The sequence below is a fragment of the Armigeres subalbatus genome, chromosome 2 (assembly GCF_024139115.2).
Source record: "Armigeres subalbatus isolate Guangzhou_Male chromosome 2, GZ_Asu_2, whole genome shotgun sequence".
Classification (NCBI taxonomy): Eukaryota; Metazoa; Arthropoda; class Insecta; order Diptera; family Culicidae; genus Armigeres; species Armigeres subalbatus.
In genome coordinates this window covers 4,691,936-4,715,942 of record NC_085140.1, presented here as the reverse complement: position 1 = coordinate 4,715,942, position 24,007 = coordinate 4,691,936, and the positions used below count along the sequence as shown (strand labels likewise).

General features: G+C 38.9%; 2 protein-coding genes and 1 long non-coding RNA gene across 4 annotated transcripts; 2 read left to right on the top strand and 1 right to left on the bottom strand.

Moving 5' to 3' along the window:
* Positions 1-1,873: 1,873 nt before the first annotated feature.
* Positions 1,874-23,998, bottom strand: LOC134217529 (zinc finger protein ZFP2-like). Its single transcript, XM_062696291.1, has 9 exons — positions 23,798-23,998; positions 20,120-20,292; positions 19,744-20,058; positions 19,287-19,657; positions 19,053-19,229; positions 18,784-18,981; positions 2,810-3,007; positions 2,355-2,750; positions 1,874-2,280 (listed from the first exon to the last, which is right to left on the bottom strand). Exons 2-9 carry the CDS (start codon positions 20,267-20,269, stop codon positions 2,142-2,144), a joined length of 1,944 nt encoding a protein of 647 aa, XP_062552275.1. The 5' UTR covers positions 20,270-20,292; positions 23,798-23,998; the 3' UTR covers positions 1,874-2,141.
* LOC134214496 (uncharacterized protein K02A2.6-like) lies at positions 5,971-7,373 on the top strand. The gene is made up of 3 exons (XM_062693855.1): positions 5,971-6,160; positions 6,221-6,702; positions 7,347-7,373. Exons 1-3 carry the CDS (start codon positions 5,983-5,985, stop codon positions 7,371-7,373), a joined length of 687 nt encoding a protein of 228 aa, XP_062549839.1. The 5' UTR covers positions 5,971-5,982.
* LOC134217530 (uncharacterized) lies at positions 20,436-23,388 on the top strand. Of its 2 annotated transcripts, none has more exons than XR_009981079.1 (4): positions 20,436-21,027; positions 21,239-21,423; positions 21,722-22,385; positions 22,454-23,388. It is a non-coding gene; the product is annotated as an uncharacterized LOC134217530 (long non-coding RNA). The 2 variants fall into 2 exon arrangements; XR_009981078.1 differs by having other exon boundaries at positions 20,436-21,042.
* Positions 23,999-24,007: the final 9 nt, after the last annotated feature.

Below are 24,007 nucleotides of genomic sequence, written 5' to 3'. Positions count from 1 at the left end.
TCTTCCTTCTTCCTTATTCCTTCTTCCTCCTACCTTTTTCCTACTTCTTTCTTATTTTTTCTTCCTTCCTCCTTTCCTCTTCCTTCTTTCTTCTTCCTTCTTCCTTCTACCTTCTTTCTTCTTCTTATTTCTTTCTTCCGTTTTCTTCCTTCTTCCTTCTTCTTTCTTCCCTCTTCCTTCTTCTTTATTCTTCCTTCCTGCTTCCTTCTTCCGCCTTCTTTCTTCCTTCTTTCTTCTTTTTTTTTGCTTCTTCCTTCTGCCTTTTTCCTTCTTCCTTCTTTCTTCTTCCTTCTCCTTCATCCTTCTTTCTTCTTCATTCTTCCTTTTTCCTTCTTCCTTATTCCTTCTTCTTTCTTCCTTCTTCCTTTTTCCTTCCTCCTTCTTCCTTCTTCTTTCTTCCTTCTACCTTCATCCTTCTTCCTTCTTCTTTCTTCCTTTTTCCTTCTTGCTTCTTCCTTCTTTCTTCTTCCTTCTCCTTCATCCTTCTTTCTTCTTCATTCTTCCTTTTTCCTTCTTCCTTATTCTTTCTTCCTTCTTCCTTCCTCCTTCTTCCTTCTTCTTTCTTCCTTCTACCTTCATCCTTCTTTCTTCTTCCTTTTTCCTTCTTCTTTCTTCCTTATTCCTCCTTCCTTGTTCCATCTTCCTCCTTCCTTATTCCTTCTTCCTTGTTCTTTCTTCTTTCTTTTTTTTCTTCGTCCTTCTCCCTTCTTGCTTCTTGCTTCTTCATTCTTCCGTCTTCCTTCTTCGCTCTTCCTTTTTCCTTCTTTCTTTTTTATTTTTCCTTCTTCCTCCTTCTTCCTTTCTACTTATTCCTTATTGCGCACTACTCACTTCCCACTCCCCAGTTCTCATTCGGCTCAATGGCCATTCGGCGTAATGACCATTCGGCCTAATGGCCTTCAGCCTAATGACCTTCGGCCTAATGACCCAGCATCGTCAACGCCAAACTGTCTAAAAGGCGGGTGTCAACGGTGCAAGAGGTCATTCTTACAACGGATGGCGTGACGAACGCATCTCATCAAAAACATCAAGCTTGAAGATCTATCAAGAACACCGATCGGCCTGAAATTAATCAAATACTACCAGGAGATAGGATCTTTCTCCTTGTCACTCAAACGGTGTGAAAAAAAAAGAGGAGGTTGGAAGCTTGGTGACCGCGGCAGGTCAAGTAGCTCCATGTTCCACAAGGCGCAAGCATACGGTTTGTGCAGGCACCTGCACTGCTAAAAAAGTTTACACACAAAAGACTTTGAAGTATGCTCTTTTGACTATAAAGTATTTAATTATGACTTCAAAGTACGCTCTTTCGTGGGAGAATGGGACTACACACAAAAAGGAATAAATATTATGCATAATTATGACTATCTTATATTCACAAATGAATAACATTTATGAATAAAAACAGGAAAGTGTGTAAAACTTATTCTTTTTATGCGTCAAATTTTACTCCTTTTGTGGGTAGTCCCATTCTCCCGGAAAAGAGTGTATTTCTGCCCAAAAGAGCATACTTTCAGCTGTGCGTGTGGTGTATAAAGGGCCAAAAATCACGACACTCATGACGCGAAGCGTCATTCGCGAATCCGTCATGGCTACCACTGATTCGAGTTACATCCGTTTGTCTATAGATTCGCTAATAGTTACGTCTGTTTGTCTAGGTGCCTAGAGGTGCTGCGGAAGGCCATATTTTTGGAGGCGGCAAAATCAATTAGTCGTGGCTTGGGCAACTTTTTATCATACTCGCGTTCTTATCATCATCAATTCTTCCGGAGTATGGGTTATCAATGATGATTAATCCGACCACACAGACACATTGAACATCGGTCGACCGAAATAATTTTCTTTTTGTTCAAATTTAATGAACGCTACACCACGCTACACATAAGTTTATATTTCTTAGACAACACATTTACACTTGTTACAATTTTCAAGACAAACAGATACATCACTCGAAGAAAAAAATAAATTCAATGTAGAAACGGGTCTCATCCAAGGCTACTCCAAATCCCAAATAAAAAGTCATTCGTGTTATTCACCGCAAACCATTCGATGCGATTCGCGAAGTGAAAGATCGTGTGTTTCCTGTGTTTCAAACATTTCGACAAAAGTGCACCAAACAATGATCGGCCAGTTTCAGCTTCACATTATTCATCATCATCAGAACCAACTTCAACTTTGATCTGTTCAGCTTCAAAAACATCATCTTCGTGTTCTGTATCCTGCTTATTGACAGAACTCCCTTCTGCATGTATGACGCTTTTCATATGCTGATCCAGTAGGCCTCTAGAATAAATCGATCTTTATGAGTAAACATATTCTAAATGTAAAGGCAATATGTTTTTTTATGTATCACTTACCGTGAAACGTATCGTTTTTTACAAACGGGGCATTCATATTTTAATTTGGCAAGAATTTTCATTTTATGCTTCAGTAGCTGTGACTCTTGCTTAAAAGTTTTTCTACACACGCTGCACTTGAAAGGGTCTTCTGGTTTGTCTGTATCTTCCTCGTTTGTTTTCTCACGACGCTTCACATTCCCAGAACTAATGTCTGAATCATGTGCTTCGACCAGCAACGACTTTTGTTTCGGTTTATGCACGTTACTCATATGTTTTGATAGCTCTTGTTGGAAATGAAATATTTTGGGACATAAGTCGCATTCGAATGCATGATCAGAGTGATAATTGTCTTGTTCTGCCGGGTCAAATTCGAAATGTGTGTCGTGGATCTTCATGTGTTGATCTAACCTAGGACTGAAAATGAAATGGATCAATAAGGGATTGTGATATTTCTCATTTTTCGAATTTCTTACCGATGCACGAACTCCTTTCCGCAAATAGAGCACACGTGTTCTTTGGGTTTGTGATTTTTTTTATGCATCAGTAGAGAATAACTTCTTTTGTACGCCTTCGGACATAATTCGCACCTAAATGGATATTCTGCGTTGACCTGTCCATTTGATGTGCCATCTGAAGAAGTATGGGTTGCCATGTGATCTGAAATATCACGACTGAAAAGATAACAAGGCACAAATTACCTTCATTACATTAAGGCGATTTCTATGTGTTTACAAAACAAATTCAAACTTTTCTGTTCCATAATGTTCATTTTTTTTAATCTGCCGGGCTGTTTCTGGCCCTGTTTATTTTATTTTTATAGTTTGCGAAAGGGGGGGGGGGGGGGGGGGGGTTTGCTCCTCTTCGGAAGTGCAAATCTTACTGAGCGTCTGTTCTCCATGTTAGAGGCGGCTGATCATCGTCCGAGTGCCAACGAAGGACTCTAAGCAAAACTGTGCAGTGTGCACACCATGCGGCATCATGTCAGCATCGAGAAGGCAGCCCCTTCAACGCGATGTAGGTTGCGCAACCCTGGTAAGGTAGCCTACCGAAGATTCTACAGTTACCAATAAAGGCAAAAGTAGAGCAAACGGATTGATTCAACGGCAACGAATCTTGAGACCTTAGAATCTTCCCATGAACATACAAGTTCCCAGTCGGAGGGAGTCCATCGTCTATTGATCACCCATTTGCGCTCGTTCATAACTATCTTTAAAATTTAAAACAAGAAATCGAACAAGTGCTTGTAATATTCAGGTTCTCTGAACAAAATACTTTAGAGTGTACTCGGTAAAATCAAATGTTTAAACCCTCTCGTAGAGAGATGATTTTCAATAAAGTCATTCGAACGTGAGCCGTAGATAAGAGCGGAGGCAAATCTAAATCCTTATTAATTATTAAAAAGAATATTTCCAAATTAGCATTTCATCTCTATTGTGTATTAAGCATTATAACAGTGGCGACGAGTAAGTGAAACGTACCCATAGCAGTTTTCCAGCTCAAACGGAAAATTCCAGTGTGAGCTCCGGTAAGTAATTGGCAGAGCAGATCTTGAGACAAACAGTGCACTTGTAGGCAGAAATTGCTAGAGTAGCTGTTCAGCAAATCTGAGACTGAAAAAGCAATAAATACAGTTTTTTGAATTCATAGTGAATATTTAAATGCGTATATTGTTGTGAAATTAATTTCAATTTCAGGGCTTTGTTCAGTTGAAACGTGGATCTAATCTCCATATTGAATTGTTTTTCAGAGCCATATCGACATTCCGTTCAAACCGACATCTTTAATTCGTTGGAGTCTTTTGTAGTAGTCAGTTGAAGACCTACAGTGGTGAGAAAACTCAAAAAGAGTACAGTGAGGGAGAGTAATATCAGCGATAGCATAAGTGTGAACACGGATAAGAGAAACGTGCGCAGATCAGGAGACGAAAAGCATGCAATAGTCGAACAAGGTGCATGATTACTTGTGTCAACTTGAGCCGATCGACGATCGAACGGAGTGTTATAGATACTTCCAGGGCGATAACGGTGAAAAGGACAATTCAACAGCGAGATTAGCAGGAGGACGTGAGATTATATAAAAAACGGACACGGTGGTGATATACACCCCTATTCTTGTTTACGGACGAACGAAACTTTCGAACGAATTCGATTCGTTCGAATTGTTCCCCCGTTTGGTTTAGCTGGCGTAAACGAGAATGCGCATTACCTTTGGTTCGAAATTGCGTTCGTACGTAAACAAGAATATGGGTGATAGCCATTGACGGTGAGAATTCGGAGCAGCGAGAGTAGCAGAAAAACACGCAATCTCCTGAGCGGCGCCGGTGGCGAGAGCCATCATTAAGAGATTAAACAACGAGAGTGAGACAGCGATAGGAAGACGTACAGTGAGAGCACCTGCTGGGGTGAGCGTACCTGCAAAGGTGAGAAGTTTCTACAGTGAGTGAGTGAGCTGTTTAGAACGTGAGTAACAAGTTTTTATTATTTGATTATAGCCAGTGCCCGTAGGTGACTTGCAATGTCGGTCCCAGGTATGATTGGCACAATTGATCATTACCACATAGGTAAATCATTTGCTAACTATGTAGAACGGTTTGAGATAATGTGTAAATTAAATAAGGTTGGATTAGAGGAAAGAAAACAATGGTTTATTTCACTAAGCGGTGATGAAGTATTTGACGAGATAAAATTATTGTTTCCTAAGAAAGATGTAAACGATTTAGACTACGATGAAATGATCAACAAGCTCAAGTGTCGTTTCGATAAGACTGAGCCCGCTCTCATGCATAGATACAAATTTTATAATAAATATCAGGGTCAAAGTGAAAGTGCTGAGAACTTTGTTCTAGCAGTGAAGTTGTTAGCGGAAAGCTGCAATTTTAGAGAGTTCAAGGATGAGGCAGTTAGAGATAGACTAATTATAGGTCTTCGTGATAAGAATTTGCAACGAAAAATATTAATGGAAGATGAAATATCGGTTGATGCGGTAGAAAAATTGATTATTAGTCACGAAGAAGCAGGAGAAAGAACCAAAGAAATTGTTGACCCAAATGATGTTGGAGCGGTTTTATCAGTCAAACACCGTTTAGGCCACAATCAGAATAATTACAGTAGCAGACGCTTGGAGCAGCGAGGCAGATTCCGTTCTAGAAGTAGAAGTAGAGATGGTTCAGGAAGTCGTTCAAGAAGCAGAGAACATAACAATGCGTTTTATCGTAGCGGAAGGGAACGTGATTGGAATGGACATAGCAATGCAGTATGCAATCATTGCAAACGTGTGGGCCATATAAAAAAAATGCTGGTTTCTTACCAAAAATTCAGTTAAATTCGTTAAACAAGAAGAATCTGTTGAGGAACCACCTTTTGATAAATTTAACCGCATACGTATAGACGAAGCTAGTGATGATTCGGATATAACCTGTATGAAGATAGGAGGAGCGAACAGGGTTAGCGAACCTTGTTTAATAGAAGCCAATGTTCAGGCTCATAAACTTGAGATGGAAATCGACACTGGCTCCGCAGTTACGGTTATTAGTGAACTAGTTTATAAAAAGTTATACCGTTCGTGTGCAATAATGCAGTGCAATAAGAGGCTAGTTGTAGTCAATGGATCGAGGCTTATAGTGGTTGGACAGCTACAGGTAGAAGTAATGCTGAATGGACTAAACAGTATAGAGAAAATGATAATATTAAAAAGTGATAAGGACTTCACGCCTCTCCTGGGGCGAGACTGGTTGGAGACCTTTTACCCTGATTGGAAGTTAAATTTCCAGAACTCATCAATCGTCAACAATCTAATACAAGTCAAATTTCGAGATGAAGCTTTGGGTAATATTCAACAAAAGTTTATTAAAGTGTTTAGTAAAGACTTTTCTGAACCAATTGTAGGATTTAAAGCTGATTTGACACTTAAATCAGAGCAACCGATATTTAAACGTGCCTACCAGGTTCCATACAAACTAAAGGAAACTTTTTTGACTCATCTTGACATGCTTGAAGAGCAAGGGGTAATTTCTCCTATAAACGCCAGTGAGTGGGCGTCACCAGTGATTGCAGTTCTGAAGAAAGATGGAGAAATACGTATGGTGATAGACTGCAAGGTGTCTTTAAATGAGGTTATTATACCAGACACTTATCCTCTACCGCTAGCGCAGGATATATTTGCATCACTTGCAGGATGCAAAGTGTTTTGTTCGTTAGATTTAACTGGGGCATATACACAGCTTGAGCTATCTAATCGTTCCAAGAAATTCGTAGTGATTAATACAGTCAAAGGCCTTTATACATTCAATCGTTTACCGCAAGGAGCATCGTCTAGTGCGGCGTTGTTTCAGCAGGTCATGGATCAGGTCCTGAAAGGAATCGATGGCGTATGTTGCTATATTGACGACGTCCTGATAGCAGGAAAAACCTTGGAAGAATGTTATGACAAGTTGATTCAAGTTTTAGAAAGACTGGCAAATGCTAATGTGCGCGTGAATTATAAAATGCAAATTTTTCGTAGAATCCTTACCCTATTTAGGTCATTTGATAACAAAAGATGGATTGTTACCATCCACTGAAAAGCTTTCTACAATTGATAAAGCAAAATCACCTCAAAATGAAACTGAACTCAAAGCTTATTTGGGATTAATTAATTACTACAATAAATTCATTCCAAATATGTCATCAAACTTGAGATGTCTTTACAATTTGTTAAAAAAGGATGAAAAATATTTATGGACAAAGGAATGTGAGGACTCGTTTCAACAGAGCAAGAAAAGTTTGTTGACAGCAAATATACTTGATTTTTATGACCCTGCTAAGCCTTTAGTAGTAGTAACGGATGCCTCTTCATACGGTTTAGGAGGGGTATTAGCGCAAATTTCAGATGGAGTTGAAAAACCTGTCTGCTTCACTTCTTTTTCGTTAAATACGGCACAAAAAAAGTATCCAATTTTGCACCTGGAAGCTCTGGCACTCGTTTGTGTGATTAAAAAGTTTCACAGGTTTCTTTTCGGTCAAAAATTTACAGTATTCACTGACCATAAACCTCTACTAGGAATATTTGGCAAGCAGGGCAAGCAATCGATTTATGTCACAAGGTTGCAAAGGTATATTATGGAGCTTTCTATTTATAACTTCGAGATTGAATATAGACCAGGATCTAAGATGGGAAATGCCGATTTTTGTAGCCACTTCCCATTGGACCAAAAAATTCCTAGAGGGGTAGATTATGAAGCTGTTAACAGTTTGAATTTTACTAATGAATTACCTATTGACTTCGCTTCAATTTCAAAAGAAATAAAATCAGATAAATTTCTGACAGAAGTTATAGAATTTGTTAGGACAGAATGGCCGAAAAATGTGCCAAAGCAATTTAGGAATTGGTTTGCTGTGAAAGAGAAATTAGAGATGGTAGATGACATTCTTATGATGGAAAATAGAGTAGTTGTACCTGAGAAATTAAGAAAGGATATACTTAAACTATTACACGACAGTCACAGTGGACTAGTCAAGATGAAGCAGTTAGCTAGAAGATCTATATACTGGCCAGGGCTTAACTCGAATATAGAAGATTTTGTTAAAACTTGTGAACCGTGTATAAAAATGGCAGTTGTACCTAAGCCAAAATCTATGACATCTTGGATACCTACTAGTCGTCCGTTTAGCCGTATACATGCGGATTTTTTTTATTTCGATAAGAAAACCTTTCTTCTTATCGTGGACAGCCATTCAAAGTGGCTTGAAGTGGAAATCATGCGCTATGGTACTACAGTGAACGTTCGTTGGTTGGGTTTTTTCTAGTTGGGGCGTTTTTTAGTTGGGGGTTCGCTAATTGGGGCGAAACCCAATTAAAAAGCAGCTAAACGTCAGAATGTGATGTCAAAAACGCGTTGACGTTTTGTTTCCGTGTTTGGCGGGATCGATATTTTCTGGCGCGTAAAATTTTCCTTTGTTCAATGCAAAAAGTAAACAACATTGACGCTTGTCAAAACGCCCCAATTAGCGAACGGCATTCGTTAGTTGGGGTGAGGTCGTGCCCCAATTAGCGAACGATCACTGTAATGCAAAATCAGTCATAAGAAAATTCATTCCACTATTCGCAAGGTTCGGACTGCCAGATGTGGTTGTTACAGATGGTGGTCCGCCTTTCAATTCTAACGAGTTTATAAGCTTCTTGGAGCATCAGGGAATCAAAGTTTTAAAAAGTCCGCCCTACAATCCTGCCAGCAATGGGCAGGCAGAACGTATGGTGAGGGTAGCTACCCAGGAAACCATTAAGCACTGCAATAAGCCTTATTTATACCATATAACAGCTTTTCAGTGCTTATAAGTTCTATATATGTTTTTCAAGTGCTTATTGGCAGTATAAACCTCAAGCAGCAAAAGAAGCCGTATATCGGTATATAACGCTTGGATGTAAAGCTGATCAGCTATGTGAATATAAGCCGAATAGGGTAACCTTCATTGTCAATTTAGAGCTATCAGATTTGACATTTGCGTGAAATCATAATCAATAACACTCATAATTTAGTAAGCTATCTCTTTCACTCGTATTTGAAACAGATGTTTTTAAAACCTGCAGTAATAATATTATGGATAATGTTAAACATTTGTATATAAAATGCATGATTCATGCCTCATGAGCTGTGAATTTATTCTATATTTAGCGATATTAATCACCACCTGAAAGACTCGCTGAAAGGAACCTTTCAAGTAGACTTTCTAAAAGTGTCGTGTGGATTATTATGAATAATAATAAATGATTCGTATACGGATTACATTTTTTGTACATTTTTCTCGCCATGACATGCATTGACATGGAAGAAGACAGAATCTTTCTATTCATTAACCTCTTCCAGCAATACATCTACTCAGATCGGAGATGGATCAGATGGCTAACTCAGCAACCAACTAAAACCAAATCCATCATAATGAACACAGTTCAAGACCGAAGTTTAATAAAATTAACAAAAAAACATCAAGTCCCAACTGGAAGAAAAAGGACGCATCAGAATGTAAATAAATATTTTTCGTTTCATTTTTTTTCTCGTTTTCCAACTCGTCTAAATATTTTGACATTTTCGCATAAGCGTGGAAAAATAGTAGGGGCATGCACTATATCAGCCGAATAATTCGCCAAAAGCGGCTTTTGAGCAGCACTCAAGTGCAATTTAGATCTTATCAGCACTGTTGCCATGTCGTTAATGCGACTATAGAATCGAATTAATGCCATTTTTAACGGCCTAGTGGTTACTTGGGTAAGGATGTATTAAAAAAATATCTTTTAGATGAAAAGACGAGATCTTTGGTTATAGAAGATCGATTAAATTTATTCCTAATCAACTATAGAAATAGTTATCTTGGCACAGAAGGAAAGGTTCCTTCAGAAAACGTACTAAATTTCAAGCCTAAAATGCTTATTGATTTATTAAAACCACCGAAAAACTATAAACATGATAATAAATCAGATATGCCCTCTGGAAAGGCAGTGACTTTTGACGTAGGAACACTAATTCCTGATAATTTCGATAAGCTAGTGACAGGGGATAAGTTGTTCTATAAAAATTATAACAAAAAAGATTTACAAAGATGGTTGGAAGCAAAATTTATTAAACGAATATCTAAACATATTTTCCAGATATCTCTGAAAGGACATAAATTGACTGCGCATCGCCAACAGTTGAAAGTTTTACACACACCACGACGGCAGGCGAAAGTGTTTGTCAACATGAATCAGCCTACATCTATGAAACGTCGAAGAAGTGTTTCGATGGAAGAGGACTGTTTTGGATTTGATGCTTCGATCAATGATGAGGAGGATCCACCGCTGAAAAAGAAGTATCTCCATATACGTAGTCCAATTCTAACGAGATCGAAGACCGGAAGACAGGAAGCCAAATAATGAAATTTAGAAAATCAACTAGCTGTTAAAAATGAATCGCTAAATAGTGCGAAATCGAATATGTATGAAATTATAGAGAATTATTTTAAAAGCAAGTAAAGGTCTTGTGTTCAGAAATATATAAATAAATTCCGTAAGAATTTTCTAAAAAGAGGAGAACTGTAATATTCAGGTTCTCTGAACAAAATACTTTAGAGTGTACTCGGTAAAATCAAATGTTTAAACCCTCTCGTAGAGAGATGATTTTCAATAAAGTCATTCGAACGTGAGCCGTAGATAAGAGCGGAGGCAAATCTAAATCCTTATTAATTATTAAAAAGAATATTTCCAAATTAGCATTTCATCTCTATTGTGTATTAAGCATTATAACAGTGCTGTTCTTCAAACTTGGCCTAACTTTCTCCCGATTTTAAACCAACACAAAGCGAATCCTTCAGGCAGGTTCACACGTGCCACATTTTTTCGTTTTTGTTTTTGAATTTAAAAAATGGGTTCTTTGGGAAAGTTAATTTCAAATGAGTCAAATAATTGACTGAGACTAAAAAACGATATCCAGTATTTTGCGCTTGATAATGGCGGCCGAGTGAGTGCCTTTTTGACATTCAAGAGGTAGAAAATATTTACATATTTCAACCACAGTAGGCCTTGATTTACTGAAGAAAAAGGCACTCATCCGGTATCAACAATCAAACAAATGTCAAGCATTTACTTCTACGTCTTCAAGAATTTGGTAATTATTTTTCTCATGGATTGTTTGTAATGATTTTTTTTCTAGGAATGAAGCTTAGTGGTGGTACCTACCACCAATGGTCAAGATGGATAACTCAAAAGAATATGTTTTTTTATATCTTACCAATATTAATAATTACGACTCTTACGCACGAGAACCCTTCAATGATTTGTCAATTGTAATAGGGCAGAGGCTCAGTAAGTGTCGCAAAGTATAAGTGGTCTGCTGGAGGTGGAAGAATTTTGGTAATGCGATGGCTTAAGCCAGGATACTTCCGCCGCTCTACTAGAAGAGTATTGTGACATAAATGTCGCTGTAACTTTATTGTGCACATAGAGCATGGGCACATAGAGCATTGAACGAAATGCTCAAACTTCTCATTGAAGTATTGCTTGATTACGGGCCGGCGGCAGTCGGATAGTGCAAACAGAGTGTAGTGATTCCAGCCCACTACCTGGATAGTGCCTTACCCATATGTCTGGTTGCAAATTTCCTTTTCCAAAGCCCTTTCCTTTAAAAAAAATCATTTATTGTAATCATCTTGAGGCTTCATTCCTAGAAAACAAAATTCAATCATTACAAACAATACATGAGAAAATAATTACCAAATCCTTGAATAACGTAGAAGTAAATGCTTGACATTTGTTTGATTGTTGATACCGGGTGAGTGCCCTTTTTTCAATAAATCAAGGCCTACTGTGGTTGAAATATGTAAATATTTTCTACCTCTTGAATGTCGAAAAGGCACTCACTCGGCCGCCATTAACGAGCGCAAAATACTGGATACAATTTTTGACGAGAAAATTCAATTGAGCTATGATAGTACGAAGTACGAAGATAGTAAATAGTTGGAATAAGCAGCTTGGAGTACTGGGAGTAACTATGGAGCAGCATTGGGTGAGGCAGAAATAGGGAGGATGAGCCGTCTCTCTATAGCTCAACCAAGTGGACAGAGCTGATAGCAACCAGCATAATTACGTACGACAATCAGCATGCTTAAGTACAGTTTCGGCGGTCCCAGGTGCGAATTTCAATGCGTTTAATCCGGTCACTAACACACAATCAGAGCTAAATAGTCAAAGTGTAGTTCCCCGAATTGTAATAATAAACCACGCTATTAGTAACAACATGGGAACCATATTTGAAACAAAGACTAACTTTTAACCACAATTCGGTGTCTCGGCAATCGAGAATTACAATATGATTAATTTATCAGGTCTATCGTGTGGATATCAACCAACATTCATACGATAATTAAAATATTATTAGGATATAATGTGTTCGGATCCCACAGTATTGATTACTCCTCATACACTCATATAAAAAGCATTAACATTTTGAATTTTCGAGAGTGTAAATATAAATCCGTGATTTTCGCGACAACGTTTGAAGGATCTGCGATTTTCGCGACTGGAAGTGGACAAAACGGCGAAATTCGCAAAAATCGCGAAATCCACGACTGTTGTAACAGCCCTTGCTCACAGATAGACCACGTGCTGGTCGACGGACGACATTTCTCGGATGTTATAGATGTAAGGTCTTTCAGAGATCCGAACATCGACTCGGATTAGTACCTTGTAGTTGCGAAAATTCGGGCGCGACTCTCCAGCGTCACGAATTTACGAAACAACAGAATGATGCGTTTCAATATCCAACGCGTGTCAGTTGGAGGAGTTGCTGAACAGTACCACCAGAAGCTGGACGAGCGGATAGGAGATGCCACCGGATCTGGCGACGTCAACAGATTGTGGGAACATATCCACGAAGCTGTGACTACAACAGCGCAGGAAGTGTTGGGCACTGCACAGCGACGCCAACGAAATGGTTGGTTTGATGAGGAGTGCCAGCGAGTGATGGACGAGAAAAATGTTGCTAGAAGTCGAATGCTAGTGGCTCGTACCCATTCCAACAGAGAGCGGTACAGTGTAGCAAGGGCAGAAGAGAAACGAATCCATCGCAGAAAAAAAAGCAACACGAAGAGAGTGTGATAGCTGAAGCGCAGGAGAACATGGATAGAAACTATATGCGTAGGTTTTACGCAACTGTCAATGGTGCGCGGCATAAGACTGCGCCAGTGCCCGCCATGTGCAATGACCGAGAGGGGCATTTGCTGACAGACAAGACTATGGTGGCAGCCAGATGGAAGGAGTACTTCGAAGATTTGTTGAACGGTGAAAATGAAAGTGAATTTAGGAGCAGGATGGACATTATCGGCGACAGTCAAGCTGTGGAACCACCTCATCCAGAAAATCATCATCCAGAAAATATGGGAGGATGAAGAAAGGACACAGACTAGTGTGCCAAGCTCATTACGTACAATCGGCGTTCAAAATCCTGTCGCGTATCCTGTTTAACAGACTGAGATTGCTTGAGGAGTCCTCCGTCGGCGAAAACTAGGCAGGTTTCCGTGAGGGCCGATCAACGACGGATCAGATGTTTAGCCTGCGGATGATCCTTGATAAATTCCGGGAGTACAACTTGCAGACTCACCATCTGTTCTTTGATTTCAAAGCAGCGTATGATTCAGTGAAGGGAAATTAGCTGTGGCAGATAATGTCCGAACATGGTTTTCCGGCGAAACTGATAAGACTGATACGTAAAACGCTGGATGGCTCGAAATGAAGTATTCGGATTGCAGACGAAGTGTCAACCTAGTTTGTGACCTTAGACGGATTGAAGCAGGGTGATGCACTTTCGAATTTATTGTTCGACATTGCACTCGAAGGAGCTATAAGAAGATCTGGCGTGCAGAGGAACGGCACTATCATCACACGGTCGCATATGCTCCTGGGTTTGTTTGGTTTATTGGACTATAGGCTGTAAGCCTGTTACCCTGCTTAAATATTATACACAAAATTAACATTACACATACAGTTGTCCTCTTAAATATAATCCAGGGTGACCACTCTAGCCGACAAAATAAATTCCCGGGTTTTTCCCGGTTTTCCCGGTAGGTTTTCCAAAATTTTCCCGGAAAAACCTGATAATGTTTTGAGCGTGTTACGTGAAAAATGTATTTTATTTGAACGAAGAGAATAGTTTCTTGGTATGCATATACAATGTTCAGCATCTTTTGTAAGTATCGATTAAGTTATTTTATAATAAGCATTGCGCTCTAACATTCCAACAGACTGCTGCAAAAGACTTTAAGTTCTAACTGCTGTTTCGTTCAAAAAACTTTTTGAGATATTGATTGTGGTCTAGAACCTATGTGGCTACTGGCTAGCTCTGAGGTAGCCTCTATCCATCTCTGGCCATGCTCTATGAAAATAACGAAAACCGCACATGTAGGAAAAATATAAAAATATTTCAACATGGTTTATTGATGAGCCATTTATCCATTTTTATCTAAGTAATGTTCATATGCCTAATTGTTTCTCTGCCTTCTCACATTGATAGTCAAACAGTACCAACAGCCTGTTTGCTCTACCAGTCTTTTGCTGTAAAAAGGCAAGCGAGGACTTCATTTTCAATCAACCTTGAGCTTGAGCTTCTTGAGCTTTATTGACTGACCATGACTGATCATGATCAGATCAGCTGTTCTTGCACAGAGAACAACAGATGTTTTTGGGAGGAATTGATGTTGTATTCATTGACCCACTGCAAACCGAATATACCTCTGCAATTGCCACCAGTTCATGCGGAATTTTATAGATTTTTTTTGGGTGAGGTTGGCGGGCAGAGGTTCGTCTTGGTCCACGAGTTGCCAGTGTGGTAGGAGAAAGCTATTGATGGAATTCTAATTGGATATAGGAAGCTAGCATTCCGATCATTTTTAATTCTAGCAGTTACTACTGAGGGGCCCTCCTTAGCCGTGCGGTAAGATGCGCGGCTACAAAGCAAGACCATGCTGAGGGTGGCTGGGTTCGATTCCCGGTGCCGGTCTAGACAATTTTCGGATTGGAAATTGTCTCGACTTCCCTGGGCATAAAAGTATCATCGTGTTAGCCTCATGATATACGAATGCAGAAATGGTAACTTGGCTTAGAAACCTCGCAGTTAATAACTGTGGAAGAGCTTAATGAACACTAAGCTGCGAGGCGGCAATGTCCCAGTGGGGGATGTAATGCCAATGAAGAGAAGAAGAAGTTACTACTAAAATAGTCAATTTGAAGATGTAGGATAGAAATGGAAACGGTATGGAAGTCCATTTCCTGTTCTAGCGATTGTAGACAGTGCTAGTGTGTTGTCCAAGATTGGTGAGATTTTACGCGTTTTGTATTCGTGTAAATTGCAAAAAAAGGAAAATAATCGTGGTAAATAGTTAAGTGTAAAATGTCCCTGCTCCCATGAACCTTACGAACGCAGCCAACACTACACTGTCCCATGAAAGGACGACAGTGATACCGCTACTCACCACCAGGGACGTCTAGAAAGACATCGCGGCCATGGGGGTGGCGAATTGGGTGGTCAGCATGTAGCGGAATTCATGGGCGACAACGGGTCAACGATCAGAGGCTTGGGGTCAACGTTCACAAGAACGACAAATCATTAGCCTGGTGATTGTCTGAAAAAGGCTAGCAGAGAAAAGTTATAAAAGTTGGAAAATTGAAGAAGTTGGTAGAAGAGAAAGTTAAAAAGAGTAAGTGTAAAAGACTGGACATCTAGGACCACGCGGTTTTTGTTTTAAAAAACCCCCTTATGGTTTCCCATAAACGCCATTCTGGGAAAGCCGTTACACAACCCGATACCTGCTTTAGTGATGTGTGTCGACCTAGTGCTCCAAAAACCCAGGATTTTCCAGCACGTCTACGGACTGCTGAAGCCTCGTGTCCGTTATCATACTCGAGGAGCGCACGACATAGACAGAGGGTCCACAAAAAGTAACATATACGTTTGGAATATAAATTTAATATAAATTTGAAAGAATGTAAATTTGAAGAAATTCCCGGTAACATGTTCAAATTCCCGGGTTTTTCCCGGATTTCTCCCGGTGATTTCAAATTCCCGTGTTTTTCCCGGTTTTCCCGGATTCCCGGGTGAGTGGCCACCCTGATAATCTTAACTTATTACGAATCACTTCTGTTGTCATAGTTGTGGAAATAACATCCTGTAGTCTGTTGAAATCGTTCATGAACCTACTAGTTGGCTCATGCTGCGTGTAGTTCCTCGATCTGAATGGAGGATCAAAGACTCTCCGACGACGAACAGTAACCGGACTAGTGTTGAAGTGAAGCCGGTTGTAAAGATACGGACTGCTGATCCGTCCTCTCAAGATGTTGCAGAAAAACACTATGTCAGCGATCTTGTGCCTACTATTCATACTCCGGTAATTGTTCTCTCCATCCAAGATTTCTCACAGCAAATTTCAAAAACTTCCGCTGTACTGCTTCCAGCCGTTGAATGTGTACGTCGTATTGGGGCCGCCACACCACACTCGCGAAGTCCAGTTTAGTCCTAACGAGGCCGGTATATATTGTTAGGATTGCGTGAGGATCGGTAAGATCACGGCCAAACCGTCGGATAAGCGCAAAAAGTTGCAGTGACTCTTTAATGACTCCATTGATATGGTCGTTGAATGTCAGTGACTGATCCATTATTACGCCCAAATCCCGAACGTTATCTACTCGTTGAAGAATTGCATGTCCCAAACTGTACGTAAATGATATCGGCTGAACTCTCCTGGTGTAAGTAATCACCGAGCATTTGCTTGGATTAACGCTTAGTCCATTTTCGCTTACAAATCTTTCGAAGTTGTGAAGATCCTTTTGCAGCAAAATGCAGTCATTTAGGACTTTCACTGGCATGAACAGTTTTACGTCGTCAGCATAGATAAGCACTATCGCGTTAGTCACGAAAGAAGGCAACTGATCCATGACCATGACAAAAAGTAGTGGGCCCAAATGACTACCCTGCGGTACTCCTGAATTAACTTCGAAGGAAGCCGATGAATTGTTGAAAACTTTCACATACTGAATTCTGCTCAACAGATATGTTTTAATCCATTCGAACAGCATTCCTCTGATCCTCTACTGCGCGTATTATGCTATCCACCCCATCCTTTAGGAACTTAGCTGGGATTCTGTCGGGCCCCGCCGACTTGCTTGCGTCTAGCACCATCAATCCTTGCTCTACTTCATCTCGTAACAAATTCATAGAGTCCGTAGCAGCAACGTCTGGAGAATTGATTTCATTTACGGGAGCACTTCGGTAAACACTCTTGAAGTAGTCAGCGAAAAGTTCTGCAGTGTCCTGGCCATTGATGGAAGATTTGTTTCCATACTTCATCTCCTCCGAAATGCCGAGATTCTTCCGTCTGCTGTTTACAAATTTCCAGAAAGATTTAGGATTCTCTTTAATTTCATTTTGAACACCTGATTAGAGATGTCGTAAAATCCCGATTAATCGATTAGTTACTAATCGATTACTCTTGATTCTTGTCGATTATTGAATCGATTAATCATTGTATAGTAATCGATTCAAAATTAATCGATTATCACAACGATTAATCGATTAATCGAAATAATCAATTAATTTTCGACATCCTTAAGATGTCGTAAAATTCTGATTAATCGATTAGTAACTAATCGATTTCTCACGATTCGTCTCGATTATTGAATCGATTAATCGTTGGGTAATAATCGATTCAAAATTAATCGATTATCACAACGATGAATCGATTAATCGAAGTAATCGATTAATTTGCGACATCTCTACACCTGATACGCTTTTCGGTGCAATACTTTGAAAGTTGCTAGAAGCTGCTTGTAGGAGGCAATATTCTCCGGAGTAGGGTTTCTCCGCTTTTTCTTCCATGCTTTCCGTTTATCCTTGAGAACTTGAATAACAGTCGGAGAGAACCATTCTGGGTACGAGTTCTTCCGAATCGGGCGATCTTTTGATAATGGAGCAAACCGTGTGAAAATACTAAACAGCGTAAAATAGAACGATACAACATTGTAGTCTATGCTATTCATCACAGTGACGAGTCCGCAATTCAAAATATCAATCGAGTTCAGAAACTGCATCATCGACGGGTTTTGCGGACGACATCGAGTTATTGGATTCGATCGCAGAGCAGTAGTGGAGGCTTTTGTCCCACTGAAGAGGGAGACGGCGAGGATAGGCTTAACCATTAACTCTACCAAGACAAAGTACATGGTGGCAGGTAGAAATAGGGGAAGACCTAGTGGAATTGGTGCAGAGGTAGTGCTTGATGGGGATGTGTTTGAGGTTGTTGAAGAATTTGTTTACCTTGGAACGTTTGTGACATGTGACAATGGCGTTTCCCGTGAAGTGAAAAGACGTATTGCTGCTGTGAACAGGTCTTTTTACGGATTACGTAACCAGCTTAGGTCCCGCGACATGCAGACGAAAACGAAATTTGCTCTATACAAAACTCTGATTCTATCAGCGGCCCTTTATGGACATGAAGCATGGACATTAAAAGAGGCGGACCGGAGAGCTTTCGGGGTTTTTCGAGCGGAAAGTGCTGCGTACAAGACTCGGAAGGAAACTAAAAAATAATGTGTGGCGCAGACGCATGAATCACGAGCTTTATCAAGTATCCAAAGAAAATATTGTGAATCATATAAAATATGGCAGACTTCCTGATCGTTCGGGGTAACTGGAGGAACATCGCCCAAGACCGACGATAATGGAGGTCTACAATATGCCCGGCATAGGCGTATCGACGGTGTAGCCAACGGTTGTTTCCCACGATATGCTAGATATCGTGAGCACATATAAAGATGTATGTAAGAGAGTTTTTACTTTCTCTCTGAATTCAATCCCTGAATTTGATTTGCCCAGTCGCCATTTTCCAAAATTCGAATTAAAAAGTGATATAATGTGTTATTTTAAAAGCTACTGACTACATTACAACAAACTTACCGACGTAGAAATATCATGCTACAAATCGGACACACATGCTTTCCTGGTTGATGCACTTTCTTATGCTGCTGTAGCGATATTTTATTTTTCAGCACTTTATGGCACAGTTCACACTTGAATGGATGATCGGAATGATGGCCATTCCATTCCAATGCACCTATGTCAGTATGTGTCTCCATGTGCAGTCGAAAAGATTGTCTGGTTAAAAAAGAAAAAATGAAATAGCAAAAAATGAAATTGTATTGACCATAGTTGACCTAAGTTCTTACCGAAGTGCATATTCTTTGCCGCAAATAGAACACACGTGCTTTTTGGGCCCATGGGAAGCTTTATGAATTCGTAGCGTGGTCTTGTTTTTGAATATCTTATGACATATTCCACACTCAACTGGTTCACTATCTTCAGCAGTTTTATTGTGAGTTTTCATATGCTCTTTGAAGTTGAAGCTGAAATGAAAACTGTATGATTAATATTTCTGCTTAATTAAAAAATTGTGATTAAACCTTTTGACAAATGTTTTGCTGCATACGGTGCATGAGTATTTCCTTGGGCCATGAGTGACCATGTGATACCTCAGGGCATCAGTCAGATTCTTCTTACTTTTGATGATTTTATGGCACACTCTGCATTCAACCGATTGATCTTCGAGGTTTTCCGAAGAAACTACATTTTCATCTTTTACATGTGCAATGGGGGTTTCAGGAACTTCAGTCAACTTCTGATCATCATCTTTCTGATTTTCCAGCGATCCTTCCTGTTTACAGCATAATGCGGCCTGTACTTCGTGACATCGTATGTGAAAGGCACGGAACTCTTCAATTCGAGTTTGGCAGCAAATGCAACAACACCGACTAATACTGTCTTCCTCCGTAATCTAGAAGCATATCAATAATAATGAATTGGAAATAAATTTTAAACTATTCAATCTTTTCACGCCATCCAAAATACCTTGTTACTTACCACAATAGAAAGATAATTCGATATTAACTGATGAAGCTCTCCTTCGCCTAATACATATTGAACGCTTTTTTTGCTCATACATAATCGACAAACTGGTCCCTCGTCGTCATCGGAATCTGGCTCTTTTTTGATAGCATTGCAATCTGTTTGCTCATTTATTCTGCCAAATGCATCGTCTTCATTCCGATTCACCAACTTTTTGCCTAGCAGCTCATTTTGAACCTCTAGACAACGCTGCTGAAAACCACGGAACAGCTTTAACCGTGTTTGGCAACTGCCGCAGATCAACCAGCTAAGCTTGCCATCCTGTTGGATCTAAAATAAAGGTGAACGTGTGATACCAGACGGGTTACGGTAACTTTCATTGCGTACTTACCACAATCGATAGATACCGTGAAATCCACTGGTGGAGGTCCCCTTGATGGAATACGTTTATGAGCAGCTCTTGTCCCAAACAGAGCCGACAAGCTTTCTCGGTGCTATCGGAAAGCTCTTGCATGGGGTGTTTAGTTTCTGGGGAATTCATATTTTTTTGAATCCTGGATATTTCCGGAGCAATTTGCGATTAGGGCGAACATGCAAAGTGTAAACAAAACGAAAATAATGATTGTAATATTTGAAATAGAATTTCAAATCGTAATTAACAAATTGAGCGATAAATTTGAATATTATCTACCATACGAACAGAGAGCAAAACTAGCTACTGAATCATATATAATACCGATCAATTTTTTTTCGTTTTCCATTAAAATATGCTCATTTTTAATATTCGCCCACCAATGTTATTAAGTTTGGTTACGCCTTTTTCAATGTTAGCCCCACAAGTACTCGAAAAAAAGTATCGCCCAATACTTTTCGCCTGTTTTTTGACATTCTTTAAATTTCGCCTTCTGCTTTTCGCCATTGTTTTCATTTTTATTCAGTATCGTCTTTTACTTTACGCCAAGTTTATGTTTTGATTTTAATTAAGCCTTTCACTTTTGAAATAATTTCGATTATTCTCTTGCACACAAAAAATAAACATGGTTTTACAGAATGTTTTGCACTTTCCATTTGAAAAGAGCTCTGATTTCTTAAAAATGAAAATTTATTTGGTCTAAATCAAAGTGATTTTTTTCGTTTGAAAGTTTTTTTTCCATGTTCCCATTGTAAAACTAAAAGTTCTTCCATTCAACCTTAAAATAGTAGAACTGTCAAATAACTCAATGATAAACTAAGCAAAAAGAAAACAAAAAGAAAGACAAATGAAGATAAGTTTCCGTTACGCATCGGCACTATAGCATGGTAAAAATATAGATGGTAAAAAAATAAATTACTTATTTAAAACATCACTTGAATGCTTGGCCTTATCTATATAATTAGTTTGTTTACACATGAATATTAAAACTAACGCACGTACAATTTTTACAAATAATATTTATACAGTAAATATAATTATAGTTAAATATATTATAAAAAACTTTTTTGTCCATTCATCTGATAAACATTCTCATAGTGCATTCTCAACCTATCACCGTCGAGCTGTCAACGCCTCTCCCCTCACCAGTTCAAACGATCACAACAGCGGATACGACAGCAAAACTGTTGCTTTTCAAAATTATGCGGGAAAGTGTTTTCGGATGTTCTTTAAATTCAATGCCTCGAATTCGTGCAGTCCAAATCAATATACAAATATCGGAGGTAATACTAAAGACACACTGGTGGTACAAGTACCACGGTTATATACCCTAGTACATATTGTACCATGGTTTTCCACGTTGTACCAGCATGGTACAAGGTGACACACTAGTGGTACAACTTGTACCATGGTACGAATACCACCAGTGTGTCATTAGTATAAGTTGTATTATTTTGACTAAAATATAAAAAGTGTTGATACTGTAGCTAACAAGTTTTCCTAATCAAAACAGCGCCCTGCTCCGGTGCTTCAATGGCGCGAGCTAAAGATATTAATGCAAGATTTTCTTTTCAATTACAGGACATAGGAAATGTATGGCGCAATGTTCCCAGACGGCTTCGATTTCCAACCAAACCCCAGCCAGGGACCGGATCTCGTTCTGGGGCAATCACAGTGGCCACCGTGTTGAAATGCTGCAACCTACATCATCTAGAAAAACTGCTTGAAATCATGAAATAAAAATAAAAGTATCATTGCGATTAGATTATTTAAATTTATAATGGAAAGATGATTGAAGAGTACGAGGGGGAATGGGACAGTTTCTTTAATAACGAATGAATAATTTCGTTTCTGAATGAAAATATTTCGCCCTATTTTTTACAGTGTGAACATTTTTATTTGACAGTTGTACAATTTAGTTTTGAATGTTTTAAACTTTTAATTTCAGAGCGGCATGCGACTTTTGAATCATGTTGATTACAAAAGTTGGCGTACTTTTATTTTAAACATATCGAACTCTCTACGAAAAAGAACCAACGCAACTTTTTGAATTTACCAATGGTTTTTTTAATTTTAATAATGGTTTTTCTTTCTGTGTGTGAGTAATATTATAAGTTTCAAATGTCCCAATAATATTCATTGCTATAAATAGTGGAAATATATTATGCGGCAGGTTATGCAATCAAGAAAAACTTGTTTGGTTGATTTCTCAACGATTAGTTTTCACCGAGGATTTCACAAACAGGTAATAGAAAAAAGGAACACTTACAGAGTAAGAATTCACTATTATTTTCTGTTTTATGTTACTTCAAGGACTGTACAATGGTACTGTGGACAGGCAGACAGGCTGAGGAATTGTAAAGAACATCTCGACGAATTTATCGCACCGTATAAGGGTTTTTCTATTCCTAACCACTCAGCAATAAAAAAATGAGTTGAATTGATAAGAATCATGTGAGGTGATTGTAGTGCTCATAGTGATATGGAATGAAGTATTAATGTAGCTAGAGAACGGGTACAGAGTTACTGCCCAAAGTAATCTATATAAGCAGCAAGATGTATAATTGTATGTATACCTATGTTTTATGCAGTGTCCACAGTTCGAGCTTGTTACGCGTTCTCGATTACGCCAGTAATATCAGTGTGTTACGCCAGTGTGTCATTACACACTGGTGGTATAAGTACCATGGTACAAGAATCTTGAAATGAGTACCGTACCGATTATTGTCTTTATCAAAGATAGTCGTGTAATAATTTTCTTGTCCTCTTGTACCATGGTACAAGTACTCCTTAGCATAAAATCGACGTGTATTATGTTTATATTACGAGCTACATCACATAACAGGATATACCGATTTAAAAAGCCATACAGTGCCTTCGCGTTTATGGCAAAAGATGATTATCACCATTTCGATTTTTTATTGCAAATTTTTTTCAATCGCTTTACATTCCAACTGGAACTTGGCCTGATATTCAACTTCAACTTCAACAAAAATGAGAATAACTACTAGAAATTGATTTATTTAGGTGTTTTAGCGCAGTCTCCTTTGTTAGTTAGTTAGCCTTCTGAGCAAAGGATAGGCGTAGGATTGACGGAAAATGGGAGTTTGATTTTCGGTCCGGCCTAGGATGTTTCCGGGTGGGAAACATTCTCGGCTTCAGTTAGAGTATAGAGCCATTAAAGAAGAAGAAGAAGAAGGTGTTTTAGCGCAACGGTTAGACAAGGGCATTTCAGAATTTATAGAATAAAAATAAAAGTAGTTACATTTCAACAATTTTATTTTATTTCAACGAAAAAGAAACAGAAAACATGGCAAATTGTGGTCTGAGGCTACTGTTAATCCATATCATGATCCAAATCCATATCATCGTCGAAATTGTCGTCTTCCGGTTTTTGCGAACGTCTACCTCGACGTCGAGAAAATTCGCCCAATACAGATGTCAACAATCAAAATGGCGTTAACCGCAAAAGTATTTGTTTTGAAAATAATAACACTACGCCCTTTGCTAAAACATTTTGTTTTTCAGTAAAATTAAAATAGATTCGAATCAGAAGGTTGTAAGGTATTATTTTAATGCTTAATTAATTCATTGCATTCAAAAAACGGTTTGTTTACATTTTGCACATTCGCCCTAATCGCAAATTGCTCCGGATTTAGTAGTCCTATTTGCTGATGAGATCCTGGTGCAACAATAAACAACAATAAATGTTATTTATAAACAATCTTCCGAGCTGCTTCCGAGCAATCTTCCACTTTGGAGTCTTGATTTGTCCTGAAACAGGGTTGCCAAATTACGTCGCCTCTGTGTTTCATGAAGCGAAGGTCGGAAATGGAAATTAATTTTTCATTGATATGGATTTCAGGT